General features: G+C 41.3%; 1 protein-coding gene across 6 annotated transcripts in view; it reads right to left on the bottom strand.

The window, feature by feature from the left end:
* RTN4 (reticulon 4) overlaps nt 1-25,148 on the bottom strand; it is a 57,877-nt gene that overhangs the window by 8,870 nt on the left and 23,859 nt on the right. For 4 of the 6 annotated variants that reach the window (XM_048518510.1, XM_048518519.1, XM_048518528.1 and 1 more), the window contains 2 exons: nt 4,731-4,938; nt 2,969-3,107 (listed from right to left, as the gene is read on the bottom strand). In XM_048518510.1, coding sequence (XP_048374467.1) covers nt 2,969-3,107; nt 4,731-4,938 — 347 coding nt within the window. Of the gene's footprint in view, nt 1-2,968; nt 3,108-4,730; nt 4,939-6,868; nt 6,900-18,008; nt 18,208-25,148 lie in introns of those variants that run through there. The other 2 variants (XM_048518543.1, XM_048518551.1) reach the window with 2 other exon arrangements.

Genomic DNA, 25,148 nt, shown 5'->3' with positions numbered 1-25,148 from the left:
GGTCTGGCAATCATAAAAGTGCATTTGTGGGAAAATAATTCAAGAGCAAATAAATAGGATAGATTGGTGTTGTGGTTGAACTGAACCTATAAAATTGGGGGAACAAATTTCCAGTTCATGTGGAAATAGTGTTGCTATTTCAAGGTCACGAAGTCTTTGAGTTGTTGTCCTCAACAGACTAGATTGGTCAGACTGAACTAAGGAGGGAGGGAGGGAGGTTCACGTGGAAGGAAGTCAGACTAGGCCCATTCTGCTCAGAGATTTTGCCATGCTGAACCCATTTACTAGCAAAGCCACAGGGAAGCAGTTTCCACATCACTGCAACAGCCTATGAACTGAGCTCTTTTACATAGTAAGCAGGGTTTGTAGATCACACCTGAAGTGGCTTTCATTCTTAATTGAAAACAAAATCAATTCCAACAAAACCTACTGATGAAAAGTTGACCTCTTAACACAATTAGAAAACACTACAGACAGAAAAACAGAGCTTCATAGTGCTTGACAGGCAAACAGATTTACTGAGGCAATTGCTTCTGTGGACTAGAGCCCATACCCTTGGATACAAGACTAGATCATAAGAGCTTGTGCCTCCCTAAAACAATTAACATTTTGAGTTGTTTTTTGCTGCAACCAGCAAACTTGGCTCTTCTACCTACTGAGACTATGTTTGTGACATTTTGAAAAATACAAATTTTTAGAATGAACCATCCAAAGATTGACTTCATCTGTGAAAAGTGTCTAACATTGTCAAAAGGTTTGTGGTGGATGCATTCTGAAAAAGCAGATTATAATGCACATTAAATATAAACAAATGTTAGAGAGTCTGAGACATTTCTGTAATTTAACAAGGGTTGTACAAGTGTTGCCAAAACCCTGTTACCAACTCCTTTTCCAGCAGTATGGCAACATCAGCAAGTCCTCTGGTCCTTATAGACAGGGATGCAGAGTGGTTTGCAATGCCAAGTTTGACAGAGTTCAGAATTGCTCAAAGCCAAATCATCTTATCAGCGGGTACAGCTTTCCAGGCAGCTACTGAACAATCCCCTAAATGTATGGGACTGGCATTCTCTGGTCCACTGGGACTATTCTATTTCCTTTGTCAAGGTGGAACAGAAAGCCGTATTTTAGATACAGCTAACAGGGAAATACAATCAAAATGAATCTACAGTTTAGTTTGCTTTGGAACACTCTAGACAGTTCTAGTTGCCACTTCTCAAAAAAGTTATCAGAGCCAAAAAGGAACAGAAAAGTTCAGCCAAACAATCAGTGGACTGGAAAACCTACCCTACGAGGAAAAGTTAATGTGTTTGGGTCAATCTGATCCAAGAGGACTACTCTTATGTTTTTAGTCCTCAAATAATGGTGGCAAATTTGAAACATGTACCTACTTCCAATTTGTTTTAAGGCTCATCCTCACCTCTACTTGGATTTTCCCATTGTATTTAAAGAGCACGTCTTGTGTGTCTTAATTGGTTGAATACTAGGAAAGAGCATCCAGCAGAGCAAACTTAAGACTCTGCCAGGGTCCTGATAACGAACCATCATCAAATGCATCAAGATAGGAGGTCTATGTTTCAGCACCCTCAGCTCACTCAACCGGCAGTAACTGTACCCACATGAGTCAATAAAGACAGACATCAGTTAATCATTATGCAAAAGTCCCTCTGATAACACAGCTAATCTTTCAGCTCAGCTAATTCTGTGGCTATTGAAGTTGCAAATGCTGTTTATACTATCATCAGAAAAACTTGCTTCACCGCTCAGAACCAGAGCTGATCAAGGCATAGATAGGGTGGGGCCTGTGTGCACATCACCCCACCTACCTATGGGCAGTTTAAAAAGGGGAGCCTTTTAGTTTATTGTATTGCCTTTTTAATTCTTTTTTTTAAACTATAGGTTGCAAATCAGGGAAAACATTGCTCCCCAAAATGATAGTGTTCCAAACTCTGTGCCTCTGGCACATCCAGTCCCACCGCTCCTGCCAAGTATGTGTTATTTAATGCCAAGTATATATGCAGACTTTTTTTCTTGGATTTGCCGAACACACTGAGCTCCCAAACAGGTGCATGTTAAACTTTACTGCACATGCTGGACACATGCTGATGAGCAGAAGGAGCAAAAGCAGGTGATTCTTGAACTCTTAGAAATCCAGCAGCCCCAAACATCATGTGCAGATCAAAGCATCACAATGAAATACACTGGGTGAATTGACTGCTGGTAATTGATTTAACATAACCAAACTCATTACAGTATCTACTTCCACAGATCGGATTATGGGCATAATAATTCCAGAACATTTTGGAGTGTGTGTGTGTGTGTGCGCGCGCGCAAATAAAATTCAGTGCACACATGCAAAACTAAACTGTACATGTTGACTGCCAGATTTATGTGCAATGATCAAGTAGGATTTGTTTTTAAGCTATCTAGAAAGCTCGGTTCGATGTTATGACTACATACCAGCACTCAGCAGATCCACTAGCAAGAAAGGCATACCCAACCAGCAAGACAAGAAGATACGATTTTGCTTCCTTGTTCACTGTAAGAATAACTTGTGTGTCTTTCTTACACTCTACCACTACTTTAGTTTATGATTCGTATTTTTACTGTATTGCATGTATTGATGCTCAGATTCTCAAATCCCAGGTTTCTGGACCAAGTAATGCCTTTAGAGGAACGTGATCTCTGAAGCAACAAATGAAATACACCCACTCAACTGAGAATGCTAACCAAGATCAAGAGTAACTTGCCATCCATTCTGCAATAAAGAGAAGTCCGTACTGCCCTGCCAATCAATATTTCCTCCAAAGCCAGCATGACTATTTCCTTGTGCCCCTTTTGTTTTTGTTTCTAGTTCACCAAATGTCCTTTTATGGCAACCTGGTTGTTGTGCATCACCCCCAGACACACACTGCTAACCCTCTTACTGTCAACAGTTAGAGCCCAGGAAGACTAAAAGGAAGACTCTTACCTTTAGAGAATCCACCAAGTCATCCACTAGGAAGAGACGCCTGAGCTCCTTAATTGTGTTGTTGAAGTGGCCAAGCACAACATGGCTGTATTTCTGAACAAGCTCTTCAGACACAGCAACGTCTTTATCCAAGTAAGCTCTGGAAGAGAAAACCCGTCAGACTCTCATCATTCAGAGCTTTTCAAAGTCTCTGAGTTCTCAGTCAAAACACAATGAAAATGTTTGGAGAAGTCACAGCACCCTATTCTTGAACAGACAGACAAAACTTAAGAACTGGGCTTCTTCTAAATTATTCATAGCATTCAAGAAAAAAACATTGGAAAGTTTAGTGGCAGCTCTTGCCAAGTTAATCAAGTCTGACTATTTAAAGCCAGCCAGCAAATAGTAAACAAGACTAGTTCCCACAAGTTTGAGTAAGATTAGGCAACTGAAGTCTCAAATACGACTGAAGTTTTTTTTAATATCAAAAGGCTCTCCTCTAGCAGAATGTCTGACCACTTCACCTGCTCTCTTATGCCATTTGACCAAGCACAAAAAATGAAGAAGACCTGCTATGATCAAGGATATTATATCCTTGAGTTGTGAAATACAACCCCCTTTCTGGTTTTGAGACACAAATGAAACTGTACCCTTTTCAGATTTTTTTTCTCCAAAGAGTAGATTTGGGCCTTAAAAAAAACCCCTTCCCAGTATTGGTTTAGGACCATGGTGGCGAACCTTTGGCACGCCAGATGTTATGGACTACAATTCCCATCAGCCCCTCCCAGCATGGCCAATTGGCCATGCTGGCAGAGGCTGATGGGAATTGTAGTCCATAACATCTGGAGTGCCAAAGGTTCGCCACCACTGGTTTAGGAGCTACGAAAATTGTTTGGAAGCCATGTGATCTAATCTTCAGCTCTATCACCTCAGACGGTTTTCAAATGTCCTTGGTTAACAATGACATAGGAAGAAAGCTAACACTATACTCCACTATATCTGCTCTCCATCATTTTTACAGGAAAGGCCTCCATCTATAAAACCACCATAATGGATCCTTACATCAGCACAGTTTCCACTTTGTGATGCTATTTGTGTTCGCTGGAGTTTAAATAAGATTGTGTGCTTTCCAGGTTAAGAATATGTTTTGTTTTAAAACAGGGGTCTCTACCCTAGGTACATTTTTAAATTTTGAGAAAAGGAGGTGTCACCACAAAATGGCTGCTAAAGGGGCAGCGCCAATCACAAACATTTGGGAGGTTCCAAGACAAGCATAAGAGCTACTCAGTCATGTATGCTCCCTTTTCACTTATAAGGGGGCTGTTGTGTAGATGGGCCATATCCTGCTTCCAAGTTATTCTGCTTAGACTTTCAGAAATTTGACTGTTACAAGACAGTGACAAAAAACACAAGAACTGTGAAAAAATTACTATGGGTATGATTCCAGTTATCACATCTGTTGACAAAAGAGGGCAGGCAATTTTCACCAATTCCCTCCAACTGCAGTAGACCCAGACTCTAGCTCCATACCTTCCTGGGGTCCCGACTTTCCCTGAAGCAGAATTTCAAGGAGCATTTTTGGATGCAGCAGGAAGGAGATGGTGGAGATGTCATACATCACTAACAGAAATCATTCTATCAGCAGAGATTTGGGGTAGGATCCAAATTTAATCTTCAAGGTGGCTTAACCAACCACACAGCAAACAAAAAAACACAGAGCTCCTACAACCCTTGATTTCTGTAACAAAAGCTGCTTGACAGTAGGAAAGAAAAGAAGACCTACCTAAATGGATGGCCATCATCAGACTTCTGGATTGCTTGGATAACTCCCTTGTATATCCTTAAGCTGATGGTCACCGACAGAAGGCCCAAAGCAATGTAAGCAACCACACTCACAATACTGAATACCGTTAAAGAAAGCAGCAGGAACAAGCTGGCACCAAACACCACACCAGTCTTCTTAACGTCACGCCAGTAAAGGAGGTCAACCACTGGAGAGATTTAAAGGGGAAAGAGGTCAGAGGGCATGGCAGCTTGTTTTGCTATACCACAATGCAACATGATTTGCTCCAATAAGAACAGTACATTGTTCCAGTTTTTAAAACCACAAGTGGTTGAGAGGGGTGTTTCCAGTGGTGGGATTCAGCAGGTTCGCACCACTTCGGCAGAACCAGTTGTTAAAATGGTGCTTGTAAACAACCCATTGTTAAAATGTTTGGATCCCACCACTGGGTGTTTCCCCCCACTTCACAGTTTATATCCATACACACAAATACGTGCAGACGGAATACACAAACAAACAAAAAATGAGTCACATGCTTGAGCTATCAAATTCAACAAGAATTTAATTCAAAAAGTATTGTAGCATTGATGTCAATTACAATGTGGTCTTTGCTACTCAGCACAATATAGACAGCAAGAACAGTGCCTTCACTGCTCCCACTTGAAGTTAAAGAACAGAGCCACAAAGTAATTGCACAATTAAGGTTCTTCAATATCCAAAAAACTGATCCACTTCCTTTAGTACAATCTCTTCACCATGAGTGTGGTTAGTTTGGAATGTTATTGATATAGCATGGAAGATCCAGGAGCAGAAGATCCAGGCCATTATGTATGCTTATGGAACAGGACCATGAAATAAAAAGTTGCAAAGAAACAGTACGTGTAGATATATTATCAAAAATGGGTAAATGTTTCCCTGCATACATAAAATACCAAAACAAATCAGAAATGTACAAAATATATAAATACAAATCAGAAATACATGTTCTTTAGGATTTTTTAAATTCAAGCAATGTTTTAATAGGGTTAATGACCACTGAAATCTGTTTGATAATGGATTTCTGATTTGTTTTACATGGTGATAATTTGTATCAATTATATTTGGCAAATCAGCATTTCTGATTTGTTTTGGTATTTTAGGTATACAGGGAAACATTTACCCATTTTGATCATTTATACATACTGTTTTTCTGCAATTTTTTTTATTTCTTGGCTGTGATCTTTGTTGCAGTGGTTCCCTTTTCGTTCTATACATATGGAATAATAGGCCCATGGGGAGGAAAAACAGAATGTAACAAATAGCTCTGAGAGAACCAACCATGCACACTTCCCATGGAAGGGACTAATACCTTCAGTCCTAATGAAATACATGTAGCTTTATTATGACTTAAACTTTATTCGCACCTTGTTTTTGCTTGCATATGCACACCCACCCACCCAGATTTAACTCAGATCCATCCCTCCAAAAGTTTAAATTTGGGGAATGGGTGTTTTTTTAGCCTCAATGTAAACAGCTACAAGATAGTTACCTTTCAGTTCACATAATGTTGAGCAAGATGGTACACTTATTGCTTAACAGAATTTAAACAGCTTGCAAGATGAAACTTTCCCCCCTTATTTTAAAATGCCCATAAAGTATCCACAAAAATGGACTGATGCAACAGAGTATTATTACCAGTGCTTGCCCAAAAATAATTTTGTTGTTGTGGCAAAGGTGTGAATGAACAATATTTGCCTGACAAAAAAAAATAAAGTCAGACAGTCCTAGCTTTCTTTTAAAGTGAATACTGCAGACTCCATTTGGTAAGCAAGTCACTTGGTATTTCTAAAAATAGAAGGGCTAGCATGGTGCCTTGCGTTCACAGCTCATCCAGTTACAATTTTTTCCTTCGCTTTTAAAGCAAGTGTCTCGATACGACAGCTGTACAAGTCTTCCTATGATATCTTTCAAAAAAGCTTTGCAGCTCTAACTGCACCAAACAAAACATTCGCACCTATCCTGATTCCTGTGTCCCCCTTCCGCAGAATTAGGAGAAGAACAGAACTACAGCAAATTGGATTTTGAGGGACAGAACAAGTGCAGATAAAAAAAACCCCTAGAGTTCTCAGCACACAAGTCTAAACTCCACACACACTCACCACTTCTGGCATCCATCTTGCAAGTAAGTGTTCCTGCAAGCACGGATTTTACACAGCTGACTAGCAAACCTTTTCACTTCCTGCTGGGGCACTCACAGGTCAAATGACAGACGCAACCGCCTGCTGTCTCACCAGTGCCCACAAATCAGAAAAGCCTGGACTAACACAGAATATTTTAAGCCATCATCCAATGACAGCCTCTCCACCCAATTCATTCCTCGGAATGCAGAACATGCATTTGCAGCTGTATCTTATCTATGATTAGCAAAACAAAACAAAAAATCCCAAAAGTGAAGGAGATCAACACCAGTTCAAAAACTGTTTATAATTGTATTTGGAGAGGATCTAAATTATAAGGCACTGTTCAGATTTACTTCTTGTTTAACTATCTGAATGATGTTTTATTGAAAATATTTTATTTAGAAAAAGCATTTTTGGATTAGTTGCATAATTGCTGATATGCATTAGAACAGGAATAAGAAAAAATGGACGTCCTGCATGTTTTGCTTTGTTTTTAAACCAGGCACATGTAGCTTTGGAATATGCAGCAATGTGTCTATTTGTAACTGCATACATTTGAAAGGTTCATAAAATTTTCCCCTCCTTTATGAAAACTTGACCATTACCAGAACGCAAAATTCAATAAGTCTGACAGACTATCTATATTTGTTTTTTCTATGTTTATTTTTTCTTTTTTAAAAATGGCAAGATACCACAAGTTGTAAAAATGCGAAAAATATATAGCACCCATAGGTGACCAATGAGGACTTGCCTGGAGCATCTCACTTGCCCCACAACCTCCTCTCTGCACTATAGCCTCCTATCCTTTCCCCTCTCTTTGCATCTTTCTTTTCTTCCCAACAACCCACTACCTTTATTGGCTCCCCCAGAGTTCAGCCCTTTCCTAACTCCTCCCCATCTTCCCTACCACCCACATACTTTTTTCTGTTTTCCCCCTACCTTCAACTTCCTTCTCTTTTACTTTCTTCCTTCTTGTGCTTCCATCTTTTTAGTTCCCCTCACCTACCCACCTAAACTGATAGAAAACAAGACTTGGAAAGCCCAGCAACATGGTTATGGTTGTCCAGAAACCCCTCAAGCCGGCCAATATCTCAGTAAGCATTGTTATTGCTATAAAGAGGTGTTAACCCCCCCCTTTTTTCCTTTTAGTATTTGTTTTTTAATCCCCACTGTAGAGCCAGATTCACAATTAGATGATACCTTTTCATATCCCATATCTACCCAATTAAGATTGCTGTTTACAATGTTATGGTTTCAGAAGAGCCCCACACATTGAACCATTAACTGAGGACTACCAAATTCACCAGCACAACTATACCGATACAGCATGATGTAGCATATTATAGCAACGGATTCAGACTTGGGACTAGGATCAAATATTTGCTCTGCCTTGAGGTTTACTGGGTAACCCTGAAAGAGTCACCAACTCCAAATCTAAACTTCCCCATAGGGTTGCAGCATCTCCTTATTCTAGCTAGCCACTCCTTCCATTGGAAACTGAAAAGCATTGATTTTTTCCAGACATTTCTTCTGAGGACTAGTTGACTGTGTTTGCAATCTAACCACAGTGCAAATAAAACCACAATTTTATGTTATGTCTGAACTGAGCTGCAGAGAGATTTTGCTACATTATTTTAATTGTGCAATGCACAGGATGGCAAAATGTCATTCTTCGCGCAGAAGCCCTAGATTTCGTGATCAGGCAACTTTATTTTACACCAATCACACACACAGCCTATGTTTAGAACTTGCAAACATTTAACATATAGCAGCAAGAAGATTTTTTTAATGGAAAAAAGATATTGAAGGTTAACATAATGTCAAGCTAGATGAGATCAGTCTGATCTAGTCCAGCAAGTTTGGTGAAAAGACTGAAAGGGCAGGAGGAGCGCTGTGTGCTCTATGTTAGAAACAAATCTAACCTGTAACTAGGAAGGTGTAAACTTTGAGCTAGAATCAATTGCGCAAGATGTGAATAAATTTGATTATTTTTTCATAATTTATGCAGTACGGTTCACCTTGAGAAGGACAAGGGGATAAACAGAATGCTACAGACCCAGTGAACACCTTGCTCAGGAGCCACACTTCCTTCCAGGCATTTCAGATTTTATGAGGAAGAGCTATATGTTTTCAAAGACTTTCCTCACAGCAAAATTAGCATTCCTTTGTGGTCAGACTGGGTAGCTAACGCTGGCTTCTAAACTTAATATTGAAATACCATGCTTGCAAAATCCATAAAAGACTAGATATAGAAACTGATAATGAGGAAGATCTAGGAGTAATAGTCTGTGAGAAAAGAACAGGAAACTGCATGTTGTACAGAGTAATTTGCCACCCCCAACCACAAAAGGGGCCTTGTTTGCTCCCAGGTAGCTTCCAAGACGACTTCTAATTCAGGGATCCCAAAACTTTCTGAGCTGAAGGCACCATTGGAATTCTGAAACAGAATAGTGCCTCCAACCACAAAATGGCTGCTGGAAGAGGTGGAGTCAACCATGAAATGGCCACCACGGGAGGTGGAGCCACCCACACCCCAAGAGAAAAATCCAACGATAGGAAAGAAGAGTAATTTTAAAATATACAAGGAAAGAGGAGTAAGAGACTAACACCAACACTGGGTTGGCAGTCGCCACTAAAGCAACATTTTCTGCACAAGATCCCCACCCACTTTTTGAAAACACTTGACCGGCACCATGGCACCCATGGGCACTACACTGGGGACCAGTGGGGGAAAAGCCGACAGGAGCTGAGGTGACTTCGGTTCGGAATACAGTATCTATGGGGATGCAGACAGAGAGGGAGGTTTTTCTAAATCAACCACATACAAGCGAGGAACATAGCAATGTGCATGTGACAAGGGATAGTGTCTACAAAAGACTTGAGGGTAAAGCACATAAATCCCAGGTTAAGGACAGAGACAGGGTATGGGCAGGTGTCTCTATGCTACAATAGTAAAGCGATTCCACTCCACAAAATGGGGGAGCTAGAGTACAGAGTTTTGAAGGAGGACTTTGATATAATGGGCATTACAGAGACATGGTGGAATGAGGAGAACCAGTGGGATGCTGTTATACCAGGCTACAGGCTCTATAGGAAGGATAGGACAGGGCACATTGGGGGTGGAGTTGCCCTTTACATCAAAGAGAGCATAGTATCACATAAAATAGACAATGCAAGGGGAGCTGGTTCCCCTACAGAATCACTGTGGATATCAATACCAGGTGTGAAGGACAGTTTAATATTAGGAATATATTATCGTCCCCCTGACCAAAGTGCACAAGTGGATTCTGAGATCGAAAAGGAAATTAGAGAGGCCAACAAAAACAAAAATGTAGTGGTAATGGGTGATTTTAACTATCCCCATATAAACTGGAAAAATGCATGTTCAGGTCATAGTAAGGAGAGAGCATTCCTGGATATGCTAAATGATCTGTGGCTTAGGAGCAGATGGTTGTGGAACCAACCAGGAGAGAGGTAAGTGATCCTAGATCTAATTCTATGTGGGACCCAGGACCTGGTGCAGGAGAGTCAGTGTTGTTGAACCGATAGGGAATGCAAGCGACCACAATGCTGTCAGATTCAGTATCTCAGCATGCGAACAAGTGGCAACTACTAATGGTAGTTAATCATTCGCCTTCAGAAAGGAAATTTCTCCAAAGATGAGGGGGCTAGCTGCGCAGTGAAGCTGAAAGGGAAAATCAAAGGAGAGAGTCAAAACTGTCCAGGATGCTTGGAGGTTATTTAAAAAACACAGTAATAAAAGCTCGAAAGCTGGAATGTGTTCCACAGGAGTTTAGAAAAAAGGCAGCACCCAGTCCAAAAGAAAGCCACCATGTGGTTAACAAGAGAGGGTTGAGGAAATTATCAAGAGAAAAAAAGAAAATGTCTTTTAGAAAATGGAAGTCCAGTTTGGCTGATGAAAGAATACATGAGAGGGAACACAAATGGTGGCAAAAGCAGAAGCAAGTTAGCTGTAAGGGAGGCAAAAAAAAGGATTATGAGAGCTACTTGTGGCTATGAACATCGTAAGACCAGCAACAAACAGCGTTCTTCAAAGTACATCAAAAGCAGGAAGCCAGCAAAGGGTGCTGGTAGGCCCGTTAGATGACAAAGGAACAAAGGGTGTGCTAAAAGATGGCAGGGATATGTGCAGAGAAGCTGAATGAATTCTTTGCATCTGTCTTTCACCCAAGAGGAGGGTGAGGAACATCTCCTGCACCTGAACCAAGCTTCTTAGGAGGTGAATCTGAGGGAACTAGCGAAGATAGTGGTAGACATTAAGGAAGAAAGTTCCTGGCAGCCATTGATAAACTAAATGTTACTTCAAATCCCCTGGCCCAAGATTGCATTCAATCTAAGAGTTCTTAAAGAGCTCAGCTATGAAATTGCTGATCTTCTCACTTTTAATATGCAACTTATCCCTGAAATCGAAGGCTCCATCCCTGAAGACTGGAAGATGGCCAATGTCACACCAATCTTTAAGAAAGAAGATCTAGGGGGGACCCGGGAAATTACAGGCCAGTCCAGTTTGACATCTGTTCCTGGTAAATTAAATTTAGAATCTATCATTAAAGATAACATTATAAAACATGTAGAAAAGCAAGACCTGCTGAGAAAGAGTCAGCATGGCTTTTGCAGAGGCAAATCCTGTCTTACAAACTTACTAGAGTTCTTTGAGAGGTGTAAACAGGCATGTGGACAGGGGTGAACCGATTGGACATTGTCTACTTGGATTTCCAAAGGCTTTTGACAAAGTTCCTCACCAGAGACTGTTGAGAAAACTCAGCGAAATATGAAGGAATAAGAGGGGAAGTCCTCCGCTATGGATTAAAAAACTGGTTGAGGAACAGGAAACAAAGAGTGGGTATAAATGGGAAGTTCTCACAATGGAGATAAGCCGGGAGTGGGTGTCCCCAAGGATCCGTTTTGGGACCAGTGCTCTTTAACCTATTCATAAAATGACCTGGAAGTAGAGGGTGGGTAAGCGTGGTGCGCCAAGTTCTGCAAGATGATACCAAATTATGTAGGGTGGTGAGAACCACCAAAAGGATTGCGAAGCAGCTCCAAGCCGTGACCTTGATAAATTAGGTGAGTGGGCTCCAGAAATGGCAAAATGCAGTTCAATGTAGCCAAAATGTAAAGTATTGATGCACATAGGGGCAAAAAATCCAAACTTCACATTAAGACGCCACAGAGGTCCACGGTGCTGTATCAGTCACAGACCAGGAAAGGGATTTAGGCTGTCTTAGTTGATAGTTCCATGGGAATGTCAACTCCAATGCATGGCAGCTGTAAAAAAAAGGCAAACTTCGATGCTGGGGATAATTATAAAAGAAATTGAGAATAAAACTGCAAAGATTGTCATGCCCTTATATAAAGCAGTGGTGCGACCGCACTTGGAGTGCTGTGTCCAGTTCTGGTCGCCGCATCTCAAAAAGGATATTGAGGAGATAGAAAAAGTGCAGAGAAGGGCAACAAGGATGATTGAGGGACTGGAGCACATTCCCTATGAGGAGAGGCTCGCAGCGTTTGGGGACTCTTTAGTTTGGAGAGGAGGCGTCCTGAGGGGATATGATTGAAGTCCTATAAAATTATGCATGGGGTAGAAAATGTTGACAGAGAGAAATTTTTCTCTCTTTCTCTGTCAATACTAGAACCAGGGGCATTCATTGAATATGTTGGGGGGAAGAATTAGGACTAATAAAAGGAAACACTTCTTCACGCAATGTGTGATTGGTGTTTGGAATATGCTGCCACAGGAGGTGGTGATGGATAGCTGGATAGCTTTAAAAGGGGGTTGGACAGATTGATGGAGGAGAAGTCGATTTATGGCTACCAATCTTGATCCTCCTTGATCTGAGATTGCAAATGCCTTAACAGACCAGGTGATCGGGAGCAACAGCCGCAGAAGGCCATTGCGTTCACATCCTACATGTGAGCTCCCAAAGGCACCTGGTGGGCCACTGCGAGTAGCAGAGAGCTGGACTAGATGGACTTTGGTCTGATCCAGCTGGCTTGTTCTTATGTTCTTATGTTCTTATGACCAACTGTTGTTATATCTATCTATTTTAAAGTATACATCTGTCAAAGCTAATTCAAAGATCTACAGAACACCAAATTCTCTGCAGCACAGCAGATGGTGAACAGATGGTAATATCCGGGGTTTAAAGGCCACTACCCAAAACTGAGCATGAGACGGGGCTGAGAGATTTCAGCTTCACTTTGGCACCTTCTACAGCTCTAGCTACTGTACAGAAAGTCTTTATATTTACAGTGGCAACAGTGACACAACATTGTATGATGTAACTCACTATCCACTATCAGTCACGCATCAGCACATTCTGGAGCTTAACTACAAGTGCATCTGTGCACATATGCATACTTCGCACTACAAGAAACATATACAATTACCAGTGAACTTGTGAATATCATTGTCAGTCATCACAGCTGGTCATGATTTTAAACATACAGTAATTCAGATTTGGCTACATTGGAGCTGAAAATTTTCAGGATCCTAAAAATTCCCCAATTCCCATACCAGTTAGATTTTTCTTGCACGTTTTGGGGGAATCTGAAAAAAAAACTGGCTCATTTATAGCCCATGGGAAATTTTTCAGGGAGCTCTGGGGGAGGGGGAGAGGCATCAACTCTTCAGCATAGTTGCTCGTGACTCTCCTTAGAAGAACACGCAAGTCTGGCCAGGGGGTTCAATTTTATCAGCCCCCAAAGAGCACCACCCATCTGCCATTGGAAACACTGGACTAGACGGGATTTCCTATGGGTTGTAATGGATCCAAAGGGGGAATTTAAACTTTAAAATCCTGCACCCCCACTGTGAATGTGCAGCAGAATATCATGAATCTCACACGCCTCATCCTTGCACTGAAAATGCTTGCAATGTAATTTCGCCTTCTTAGCCAGCACCTGAATTTCATGAACAACCAACAGGCCAAAGTATGAAGAACTGCAAACAGTTCACCACTCCCTCTTCCAGGTAAAGACACAACAAGCCTGACAAGGATAAAGTCCCACCTTCGCCACTGCATCCTCCTCAGTTCCCACAGGCGGGGGTCTGTAACCTGCGCTCTCCAGATGTTCATGGACTACAAATCCCATCAGCCAATTGGCCATGCTGGCAGGGGCTGATGGGAATTGTAGTCCATGAACATATGGAGAGCCAAAGGTTGCAGACCCCTGCAAGAGTGTTCTCCCAATTGCAGATGCTGGAAATAAGAGGGAACAGAAATGTACATTTCAGATGCTGGCAGACAACTGGGCTGCCAGCCAAACTAGATGGACTACTGTTCTGATCCTACATAGGGATTCCTAAAATGTGCCGGAATGCATAGCAACACAGAAACTGTAAAAGTTAATGGCTTAGCGCCGCTCAAGGAAAATGTCAGCCAACTAAATCAAAACATCTATCATACAAATCAATTCTCAACTGTCCACAAGAAGAAGACGCATGATCCAGAATCTCCTCCACATCACATTACAGCCCTCAAAAAAGACAAAAGCCCAATGGCATCCATGTTCAGCACCAATCATCAATTCAATGTTTTAAGATCAGCATCCACAAACAAGCCTCAACACCAAGTCCCACTGACAGCAGGGCTTTCTTTCCTAGAGCTCCTTTCCTTTACGCGGCTGACATAGGAATTTGATGAATAGAGATTTCCTTCCTGAAACCAACTCCTGAAGGGGCACAGTGGCAGTGAAATGGGGGTAGAGGAGCCCCTTTTTGCCTTTGGTTTTTAAGCTGAAAAAAACTGTTTTGAACCTCTCAAAATATTTTCATTTTAAATATGTAAGCACTAATTGCAGATATTTTATTATTCTGTCACTGTTTTTCTTCTTATATAGTGTCCTGAACTAGGAATCTTTCATACTCTTTCCATCCCTGGTTCTCTATAAGCGCCTCCAAAGTAGATTTATCATTGATTGATATGGAAGATATTGGTGGAAGCGAACTGAGTAAAAGGGCTTCTATAACATATGTTCACATGAAACACACCAAAGCAAAAGCAGAGTCTTTCTAGCTAAGTCTAACTGACAGCACCTTTCCAATAACACTTTTTAAAAACTGTAAGTCCTGCTGATCTAACATGGGACCGTAATGCACGCAAAGTATGTGATGAATTGTTGAGTCATGCTTAGCTGTGAGCTACTACAATTCACCAGGGCCATACTATAGCTACAGATTGCTACTCAGGGCCCTGCATGCCCAGGCCAGCCCCGTTCTCATATACAAAAGAAATCTTCACATGTACGCGACAGGTAATGCCTATGTACGCACAAAACATTTCCTGACAAATAAGAATGGGAAGCCACTGTTGCTAGAAGACTGGGGAGGTAGATGAGCAGCAGGTGGGGATGGCGCAGCCTCACCGCTTCCAAAGAGGTTTGTGGAACTGAACACAGCAGAAAACAAGGAATATTCCCAAGCACAGTGAAAATACCATATGCTGTCCAGTGGGCTGTCTTTGATGATGCAAGGACTGCCTCTCCAGGTATGTTCCCTAAAGGTTGCTACGTTCAGCACAAGAAATCTACTGGCAATCCCTGGCCCAAAAGACGTCCAGCTAGACTCAACCATAGCCGGGGCTTTTTCTGCCCTGGCCCCAACCTGATGGAACGCTCTTTCTCGTCAGACCCGGGCACTACAGGATCTGATGCAGTTCCACCTACAAGACAGAGCTGTTCTACCAGGCATATGACTGAGGCAACTACGGGTTTCCATCACCCGAGCCTCCCTCCCCTTTTTTCCACCGGTCTGCTTACCTCCTCGGATACTGTTGTGTATATTGTGTTTTACTGCCATCTGTTTTAGATTAGGTTTTTAATCTGTTTTACTGTGTTTATTAGGATATGTGTTGGAAGCCGCCCTGAACCCATGAGGGGAAAGGTGGCGAATAAATCAATAAATGAGTCCACGCCAGCAAAAGGGGGTGTTCCTGGGCTGAAAGGGCTTTGGAAGCCAACTGGAGCCCTTCCCCACCACAACCCAATACTGCACGTTATGGACTGCAATCATGGAGCTATTGTAAGTTCCCATTAACCATCAAACCTTAAACTTAAACTGGGCAGATCTCCTGAAAGATCAGGCAGAGTGCTAACACCTCATAAAACTATACATGGACTTAGGAGCACAGTATAGCTGCTCCAAAGGGATGCTTTACACAATACCTATTCAGACTTTATCATGTCTTTGCTGGCCTCACGGCAATAAAAGGCTTTATATTAACTCCGTTCTTCTCCTGACAATGCAGCTCTGATGACTGAGTCAATAGGTTCTAGGTCAACAAAGATTCTCCAGCACCAGCTGAGACTGGAAACTGCAGCAGTTGAGATTAGTTCCCCCACTTTGGGGTTGTTGGTTGTAGGGGGTTTTTTAAGATGGGAAAGAATCCTGAATAGTTACGTTTGATTCTGACTGCCAACTTGCACCTACTTCTAGTGAGTAAATCCTCTTATCCCTCACAAGGCTCTCTTGTGAGGAAGTGTAGAGAAGGACTGCGCCTTTTGTTTTTGAATTAAGGTTCACCTGGTCGCAAATTAATCCGTCTGTGGACTTTGTCCCGTCTTTCACAAGCGCTTCTAAGGGAGTGACAATGTTTTAGAAACAAGGACTTTGTTAACCCCCCTTCTCCATCCGGCCAGTGTGACTTGATGGCAAGCATGGGCCAGGCAGCAATTTCCACAAGCAAAACAAAGAAAGCGGCACAGGCCCTTGAGTTGGTTTGTGGTTATGTCCAGATGGCAGTTGTTAAGATTTAGCTCTAAACCAGATGAGTGGGAAGCAGCAAAGTACAAAAGAAAGATAGAAAGGTGAATGTATGGGATTTTACGCAACAATCCCGATCTCTCATTCAGGCTTCGCCCCTAGCACAGACCTTAACCCTGCCTCCGCCAACTCTACAATAAGCCCCGCCTGGAGTTATCTTCTCTATTGTTTTAAAACACACCTTCACACTCAGTCTTGTGCAATTTAGTTTACACTAATTGTGCAATTTAGTTTACACTAATTCTTATGGATCAAGATCAAGACTTCATTCTTCACCATGAATGACTTCATACTAGATTTTCTTTCTTCTGTGTTCCCATCCCCTTCTTTGGTGCTCATGTACAGCAGATTTGTGAACTGGAAGCATTTCAAGAGGAGGGGGGGGAGAACTACAGAGGCAAATTCCAAAATGACGTATTTACATAAGCTTCTTGTGTTTTGAAACACATGATTGTGAACTTTGTACTCCTCAACGGTCTGGCAGGGATTCCCTACCATTTCATGCCCAACCCCCTTTTAAGAAAGCCGAGATGAATACAACTTGGAACAAAACCGTTTTGTTCTGCTGGTACAATCCAAGGCTTAAATATGCCGTAAATACTTCATTTCTTACATTTTTTGCCGCAGAGATTAAGACAAAAATAAGGTGATGAAGGGACAAAGGTTGGCAATTTTGGCCAGCTATTTATTTGTCCTAACTGTTTTAGAACAGGAGTGCCAGTCACTGTTAACAGGTTAGCCATAGACCGTTTTGCAAATTAAGGATAGTCCAAGTAACACCCGTAGAGACCACAATCTAAAAATAGGCTTGGGGACTGAGAAAGGACAGAAGTGGCAGAAATAAGGGTGAGTGACCAGTACTTCTGGCCTTCGCCTAAGCTTTATACAAGGTTGTGGATGACTGTGTGGCATCCAATTGCAAAAGACCATTTGTTGGCAATAATGCTGCATTAACCATTAGCAGTCTGAGGAGAAAAGCCAAGCTGTTTTCAGAGGCAACACATCAGCGAAATGGAGGCTGGCCCTGACATTTGTGCAGGCAGAGCATGCCAAAGGCAAGCAGCTATGTGCCGTCAGATGGCAGGATTTAATCCACTAAGCCATTTGCAGTCTCAGACAACCCACCCCCCTCCTGCCGCAAATTCCCCTATATTTAAAATTAGATATTCTGAAACACTGATCCTCAAATGATTTCCACACAGACTGTTGCCGTTAACAACCTCCAGAATTCATTCCACTACAACATGCACAATGCAAGCGCCTTTTGTAGCGGATCACCCATGGCATCCTTCAAAGCTGTTAGAAAAAAAACAACAACAGTAAAACAGAAAATACCCTTATCCTTCCAACTGCTTGGCTGACTGTCCATCTCTCTTCACAGAAGGCTCTGCCCCTCCAGCTGGGATTATCAATTATGCATACCAATAGACAGGCTGCCTTTGGAGAAATAAGGCGCTGGAGAGATGAAACATCAGGCTTCCCCCAGCAGAGGTCTGCAGTCTCTCGCCTGCTGCACAAACTGCAGCAGAACTTAAGTCACCTGACTGTCTTCTGGGTGTGGAGCAGACTGACGCAGTGTAAATGCAATCTGTAACTAGGCTACCGATACCCCGGGTGCTAATTCCTCCATTCAATCTGCTTACCGTGGCAACTGTTTGCTTGTTACCGGTACCAATGCTGGGGAGGGGGTGACACTGCAAATCAGGGGGCAGACACAGCTTTCCCCTGCTACCACGCTATGGAAGGTCCTGCAAGGCAGATAATGTATTTGAGCCAGTGCAAAGAGACTGTATGTAATGCCTGCCCAGATCAACTACCTCGTGTACTTTAAAGCAGCCTAACAATTTGGAAGTTCAAACCTAACAAACCACACACTTAAGCAGGGAATTTCAATTTCAATGCACTTCAAATATATATTTTTCTCAGCGTACCAACCCTTTCAAGTGTTGTCATTACCCTGGTGTTTGAGACAGAACAGGAGAAGGAGCTGCAGATAAAGAGATGTGGCTTCTACATACCCCTTAAAGCATAAGTGTCAAACTCGCAGCCCTCCAGATGTTATGGACTACAGTTCCCATCATCCCCTGCCAGCATAATGTCCATAGCATCTGGAGGGCCACGAGTTTGACACCTGTGCCTTAAAGGATTTTCAAGATTCAGGCAATTCTCAAATCCAGCATCTCCCAATCTACTCTTACTTTTATTTATGTATCCAGCCTTCCAGAGAATCATACCCGCATCATGGAACACCCACTTCAAGCAGGGTTATGATGCCTCGCCACCAGTATTGGGATGCCTCGCCGCTTGTAAAATTATATTTTTCATTTGTCTTGGCTAATTTACAGGTGTTTTCACTGAGTACCAAGGTTAGAACGGGAAGCTGAATCAGCCATTGTTAGCTGGCTGTACAGGTTAAAGCAGAGTACAGTTAAATATGGCTGGAAGTCAAACAGCTACTTCACTTCACGCAAGGAGTTTTTGCTGGCTCAGTGGCATTTGAGTTCTTTCTTTGAAAAAGCTGGCCCACATGCCATAAGAAACAGCTTTTGAAACTCCTTTCAGCAGCCTGCCAAGTGACCCACGAAGTAGCTGGTGGAGAAAAATGTCTATTTAGGCTCCTGGATCTACATGATTGTTCAGATGTTGGACAAGGCTTGAACATTCAGAAGTTTTCCCATAATACATATGTGGAATGAAGGATCCTATGGACTCAAAAGCTAGGAGCACTTTTATTCACGATATTGTGTTCCTCATCCATACAGCCTCAGTTACGGCCCTTTCAGTCTGCGGTAGACTGCACGTACATATAGAGATGCCTCAGATTCCGGGTCAGAAGTCCAACTAAAAAATATATATTTTGAAGCTTTAACTTTACCGTAAAATGTAATCATCCATTCAGCCACTAACAGAAGAACAGAGTACGTGAGGAATGCTATGAACTCATTCAAACGTTACATTACAACTGGTGAGAGAGCACTGCAGAATCTTCCTAAGTTTATTTTTCCCTGTTGATATTACGGATGTGTTACACTACAGACTGGTATCTGATGAAAGCTTTGGCCCTTAAAGCACATACCGCAAAAGTTTTGCTGGCCTCTAAGTGCCACGAGACTCAAAGCTAGCTCTTCTACCAACAGGACTACTCTGTCAAACTATAAAAACTGCTGGCTTTATAGATGTGAAACATGTTTTTTTTTAAACATTCAAAATTTGAATAAGGGGAATAGAGTTGTAGTTAAGTCTAACAAATGCCACGTTTTCATTCTATCTTCCCCATATACATTGTTTACTGGATGTTTACTACACTGATCTTTGCTGTGTTATTTTATAGTTCTTTTGAAAACTTATGGGGTCGTCAAAAAAAAAACCCCTCTACCTTGAACCCATATGAGAAAAGATGATAAATAAAATAAACATTTCCTTGGTTAGCTGACACATAATTGTTAGCTGAGTCACATAATATAAAAGAGAGAAACTTTTCAAGATCTGCTTTTGTGCAATTTCAGTAAGTCAAAGAAGCTATCTTCCAAATTCTTAAAATCAAGTATTCTACACAGGTTGCCCAAACGGGAAAGAATACTGATTATCTGAGATAAGGTTGTAATCAAAATATGTGACATTTTAAAATATTCCTTAAAATACAGACTTTTCCACACTGTCCAAATATATAGATGGGTATTTAATAATATGTTTAAGATTTTTAGTAAGCTGAATATTTGATACTACAAAGGTTGTACTTTGCAGGCCTGAAAAAATGATGTAGGTGATTTTTCAATTTATGAACACAAGGTGGCACCAAACCCACTATTTTTTGGCACCATTCTGATTGAGAGGTCTTGGGCTAAGGGTATGCAGCCTATGCAGCTCAACACAGAACTAACTACATCCCTTTTAAGAAGAAAATGAAATATTTTGGAGGGTTAGATTGGGTGTTAGAATAACTAGTATGTGAAGGAATAGGAGGAAAAGATGCGGGGGGGGGGAGGGAGGACAAAAGGTCTTCCTAGAAATGTTTCACAAAAAGAGAAATTATAAAAGGTACACCATGGTGACTGACCCAAAAGCCAGCCACACACATATATTCGCCAGTGCACTAAAACTGTCACACAAAGTGCTTCTGTGAATCTTTATGGCTTCCTATGAGACCTCATGTGTGCTGCTTCCTAATGAAAGACTCTGAATAACTGAGTGTTACTGCTGTGGAAACTTTATGGATTATTGATCAAAATGCCAATTATCAATAGCGTTAAAATGCAAATGAGTTCTTTTCCACAGCTTTTTGTTGACATCTGCTTTGAACATTGGTGAAGGTTGGCTCTTCAATTAGAAAAAAAATTGCTGACCCCTGTATTAGACTATAGTTGCAGATATATTGGACACCTTATAAAAAGAAAGTACTATAAGCTTTCTGTGGAAGGTATGATAAATCAGAATTACAATACAGCAAAATCTAAACCATTTTTTTTTGTGCACAGAAAACGGCAGAACTAAATCAAGTGATTCACCGACCAGCAGAGAATGACTGGCAAACAGAGAGAGAGACTTGTGATTCATTTTATCTTATAAGCAATGGACAGCACTGGTACATATGAACTAGTTGGCCAGTAAAAACATTTTACTTGCAAATATGCAACAACAACAGCTAGTGAACTAGACGCTGCCCCTACAGCTGTACTATCTGAATGCTTATCTGATAGTGTCATGGCAGTAGAGTTTGTCCTCCAACACAATTTTTGACCTATTAGAAAAAGTACTTAGGAATTTGTACCCTGCTCTTCAAAAAGATCACCAAAAATACCATTCTAACTTAAACAATTAAAAAGAAAAGTCAACCAGGGCAAACAGTTTTTAGTTCCACGGAGGACATACAGGATAATGGGGGGGAAAATCCCCAAAGAATTTGCAGCACCGTTTCCAAAGACATACAGAGCAGATTTCAGAAGGGAAAGAATTCCTCAACGATAGGAGAACAACCAAGATCCTCCAGTCATTAGGAATTAGCTTGCAGTATTTACTTACCACAAAATCTAGACAAAAATAGCTAAGGTCTATATATTGATCACTGACTAGCTACCAACTAGAAAATGCAAGGAACACCTCACACCAGTTGCAGGAAAGACCGACCTTCCTAAACAAGGAATTTTAGGCCTGGGTGCGGCAGAAGAAGTTGTAGTAGTGATCCAACAGAAGGAGACACAAACAGCCCTTTCTTCTGTCTGCATTTGATGAAGCATGGATGTCCATCATTGATGGAATGACCACAACTGCCAATACTAGAAAAATTCACACCACTAAAATGCATCTTGAGCACATTAGTCGCTGCTAGCAGTGACTGGAAATGAAGACACTTTCGCCTGACTCCTTCAAAAGCCTCATGGAGATCTAGGGATCTTTTAAAGCATTTTCAGTGTCCTGACCCCACATATACTTAATGGAGATCTACTTGAAAGAATGCACATGGTAGCAGCAAAAGCCCTCAGTGTTCAGATGCAGAGTGTCTATCGCCCTACAGAGATCACTGTCTCCCTTTGACCTTCAGTCACATTGCCCATACCTCATGTACCTCCTCCAGATAGCAGAGGGCTTTCCCTCACACCCCAAGCCATGTATACAAACCCTCCCAATTCCACGAAGTTTTAGTAGAGGCTTCACAATGACCACGCAAGCACCAGAACACCACGCAAAGCAAGTATAATTTATTTTGATCACAGAGCTGAGGTTTCCACGGAACAATACAAACTAGCTTTGTAAAGCAGCCCTCCTAAGGCACATATTAATGCTTTTCTTCCTAGAACCTACTTAACACTGCTTTAAAATATTAATTAAGCAGGGTCTAAATTATACATTGGGACTGAAACAAATGTGACTGGCTGACACTTCTTGTATGGAAAAGAAGACGGCTTGTCTTCAGAGCAATTCCTACATGAAGCAGCAATTTTTCCCCCCTTTATCACTGCTTTTTCCTCAAAGGTCTGAAAACCAATTATGAAATGTAGGAAAGCTGAACGCCAAAGATGGGTAAAGCATTTGGGCTAGAAGCAGGCCTACAAGTATTAACCAGAAGTGTATTAACTTACACAATTCAAAGCGCAATTTATAATGAGAGCTGCCTCAGAGAGATGTATCCTTTTCCAAAGTTATCAACGATCAGCCATAATAACTAAGTGAAACCTTCATGTCCGGAGGAAGCACAACTAGGCTTGCCAATTCTATGTTAGGAAATTCCTAGAGATGCGGGAGGTGAAGTCTGGGAGGGACTTCAGCAGGTAAAATGCTACAGAGTCCACTCTCCAAAAAAATTCAATTTTATCCACGGGAAAGGATCCCTAGTCTGGAGGCATCCTGCTATTATGACTGATCTGTAGGCTGCACCAGGAAGTTGGCAACTCTAACTTAGGACAGCAGTTGGGGTGGGGGGAACAAACAAAGAGATGGGCTCTCGCTTTCGTAACTGGTGTGTATTAGACAGTTTAATATGTTGTTTTTAACATTCATAAGCTGTCTCAAATACTTTTTTAAATTGAGACACTGGATATGGATTAAAAAACAACTAGATGTCATATTTGCAGTCTCCCCAAAAACATCTGAATGGCCCCTGATCCCTGACAAAATGGATCTTTGCTTTATTATGTAGAAAATCTATATGCCTCCTCTATAGAGACCGGCTCACACCAACTAAAAATACAATACAGTCACAAAAACAATAATGTAAGTATTAACAACAATAAAACAAATCTTAAAAACAAGCCATTCAAAAAGTCAAGAGCATAAAAATAGCATCAACACAATATTCATCTGCATAAAAGAGATATTCATAAAACACTCAACATGTTGGGTACAGATAGACCATAAAAACAGAATACATAAAGGTCTACATTTTGGAATGTTTTCAGAAGGCCCTCACCCTATCCAGATCTTGGGAGGGAGGGAGGAAGCACACCTACAAACATACAGTTCCCATAGGTCATGACAAGCATTTTGCTAATTCTCAGCATCTCCAAAGGAGGTACAAGGCTGCGGGAATCCTTTGCTTCTTAGGACCTGAGTGCAAGACTAGTCATAGCTAACTAACATCTGTGCTAGATGAATCACAACACTGACTCAACGTGAAGCAATTCTACAAAATGTACTCTTGCCTTCCGGTGTCCCTAAAATAAGCGAAGTGTTAAAAGATGTCTATTAAAACTGCAGCCAGCTCTGTTCTACAACACAGATTATTGCAGGTCTAAAAGAACCTGTGTAATTGTGATGTAAAAGAAATGCTTCATATTTGTCTGCATTTAAGAGTCCAGATCTGTTCAAGTTTGAGTCTGTTCAAGTTACCCAGTACAGCTGGGACAATCAGATTGTTTATCGTAGGAATTTTAAGGTCAGCTTGACCAACATATATTGTTTCTTTAAGTTTATTTCCTGTCGTATGACAACAATATCTTTGTAGATTTTATTGGTGTTATTTTTACAGCTATCCAATGAAAGTCAAGAGAAAATGGAAGACTGCCAAACAGAGATAATCAGTTAGAGGTGGTTTAATTTTAAACATATTGCTCCTTTTAATTAGAGATAATATATTTGGTTTTCTCCTATAACCTCTGGATTCTGTAGTTAAATTATTGGGTTTTAACCATTTAACAATTTTGAAATTAAAACACACACCTCACTGGTATTCTCAGAGGGATGGAGAAAAACCAAGAATTCGAAAGTACTTAGCACACTAGAAGTGTTGTACAGACTAACAGCACTGCTGTACTAAATATCAAAGGATCTGCAAAGGGAGAAGTTATAGCATGGGCATCAGGGAAAAATAAAGATTTGTGTCTACTGATATTTAACATACAAGCTCTTCAGTAAAGTATAAAATGAGAGACATTATGAAAAGGCAGAAGTTTGTGACACAGTAAAATACCTTTATATAAGCCACAGAATCGAAACTTGCTTTTTTATCACAATTACACAGAAACCATATGTTAAAAAAGTCAGCACTATAAGCAGTACTCAGAGGTAACCCACATCAAGGCGGAAAAAAAAGGCTGCATCTGAGCCAGAAGTAGTTTTCCGCAAAGTCAGAGGCTTATACATAATTCACAGGAGTCTTCCAACAAAGGCCATAGTGTTCTGCAGTAGACAGTCATACAACTGGAATGTGCTGAACAATTCGATGCAGTAAAAGAACAAAATCTTGCCCAGAAGCATCACCAGGGAGAGAACTCAGGATTGCTTACACAAGCCATTTCTGCTGCAGATTGGAAGGGCTGTAGAAGACTACTAGGTTTCCAAAGGGTTAAGTTTTGCGTTCTCAACTAAATCTGGAAACTTTGCACTGTAGCTTTTCCAAAATCTCTTGGAATCAACTCTTCTTATTTATTGTCTAAGCAGACAGCTGCAAACAAGAGGCTAAAAGTACAGCAGAAGCACAGAAAGTAACCTCTCCTCTTTAATTTAGCAGGTCTTCTATAGAAGTTCCAAGCAGACCCCATC

This window comes from Sphaerodactylus townsendi, linkage group LG01 (assembly GCF_021028975.2).
Source record: "Sphaerodactylus townsendi isolate TG3544 linkage group LG01, MPM_Stown_v2.3, whole genome shotgun sequence".
Lineage (NCBI taxonomy): Eukaryota > Metazoa > Chordata > Lepidosauria > Squamata > Sphaerodactylidae > Sphaerodactylus > Sphaerodactylus townsendi.
The sequence above is the reverse complement of the archived record's forward strand: the minus strand, read 5'-3'. Positions and strand labels throughout refer to the sequence as shown.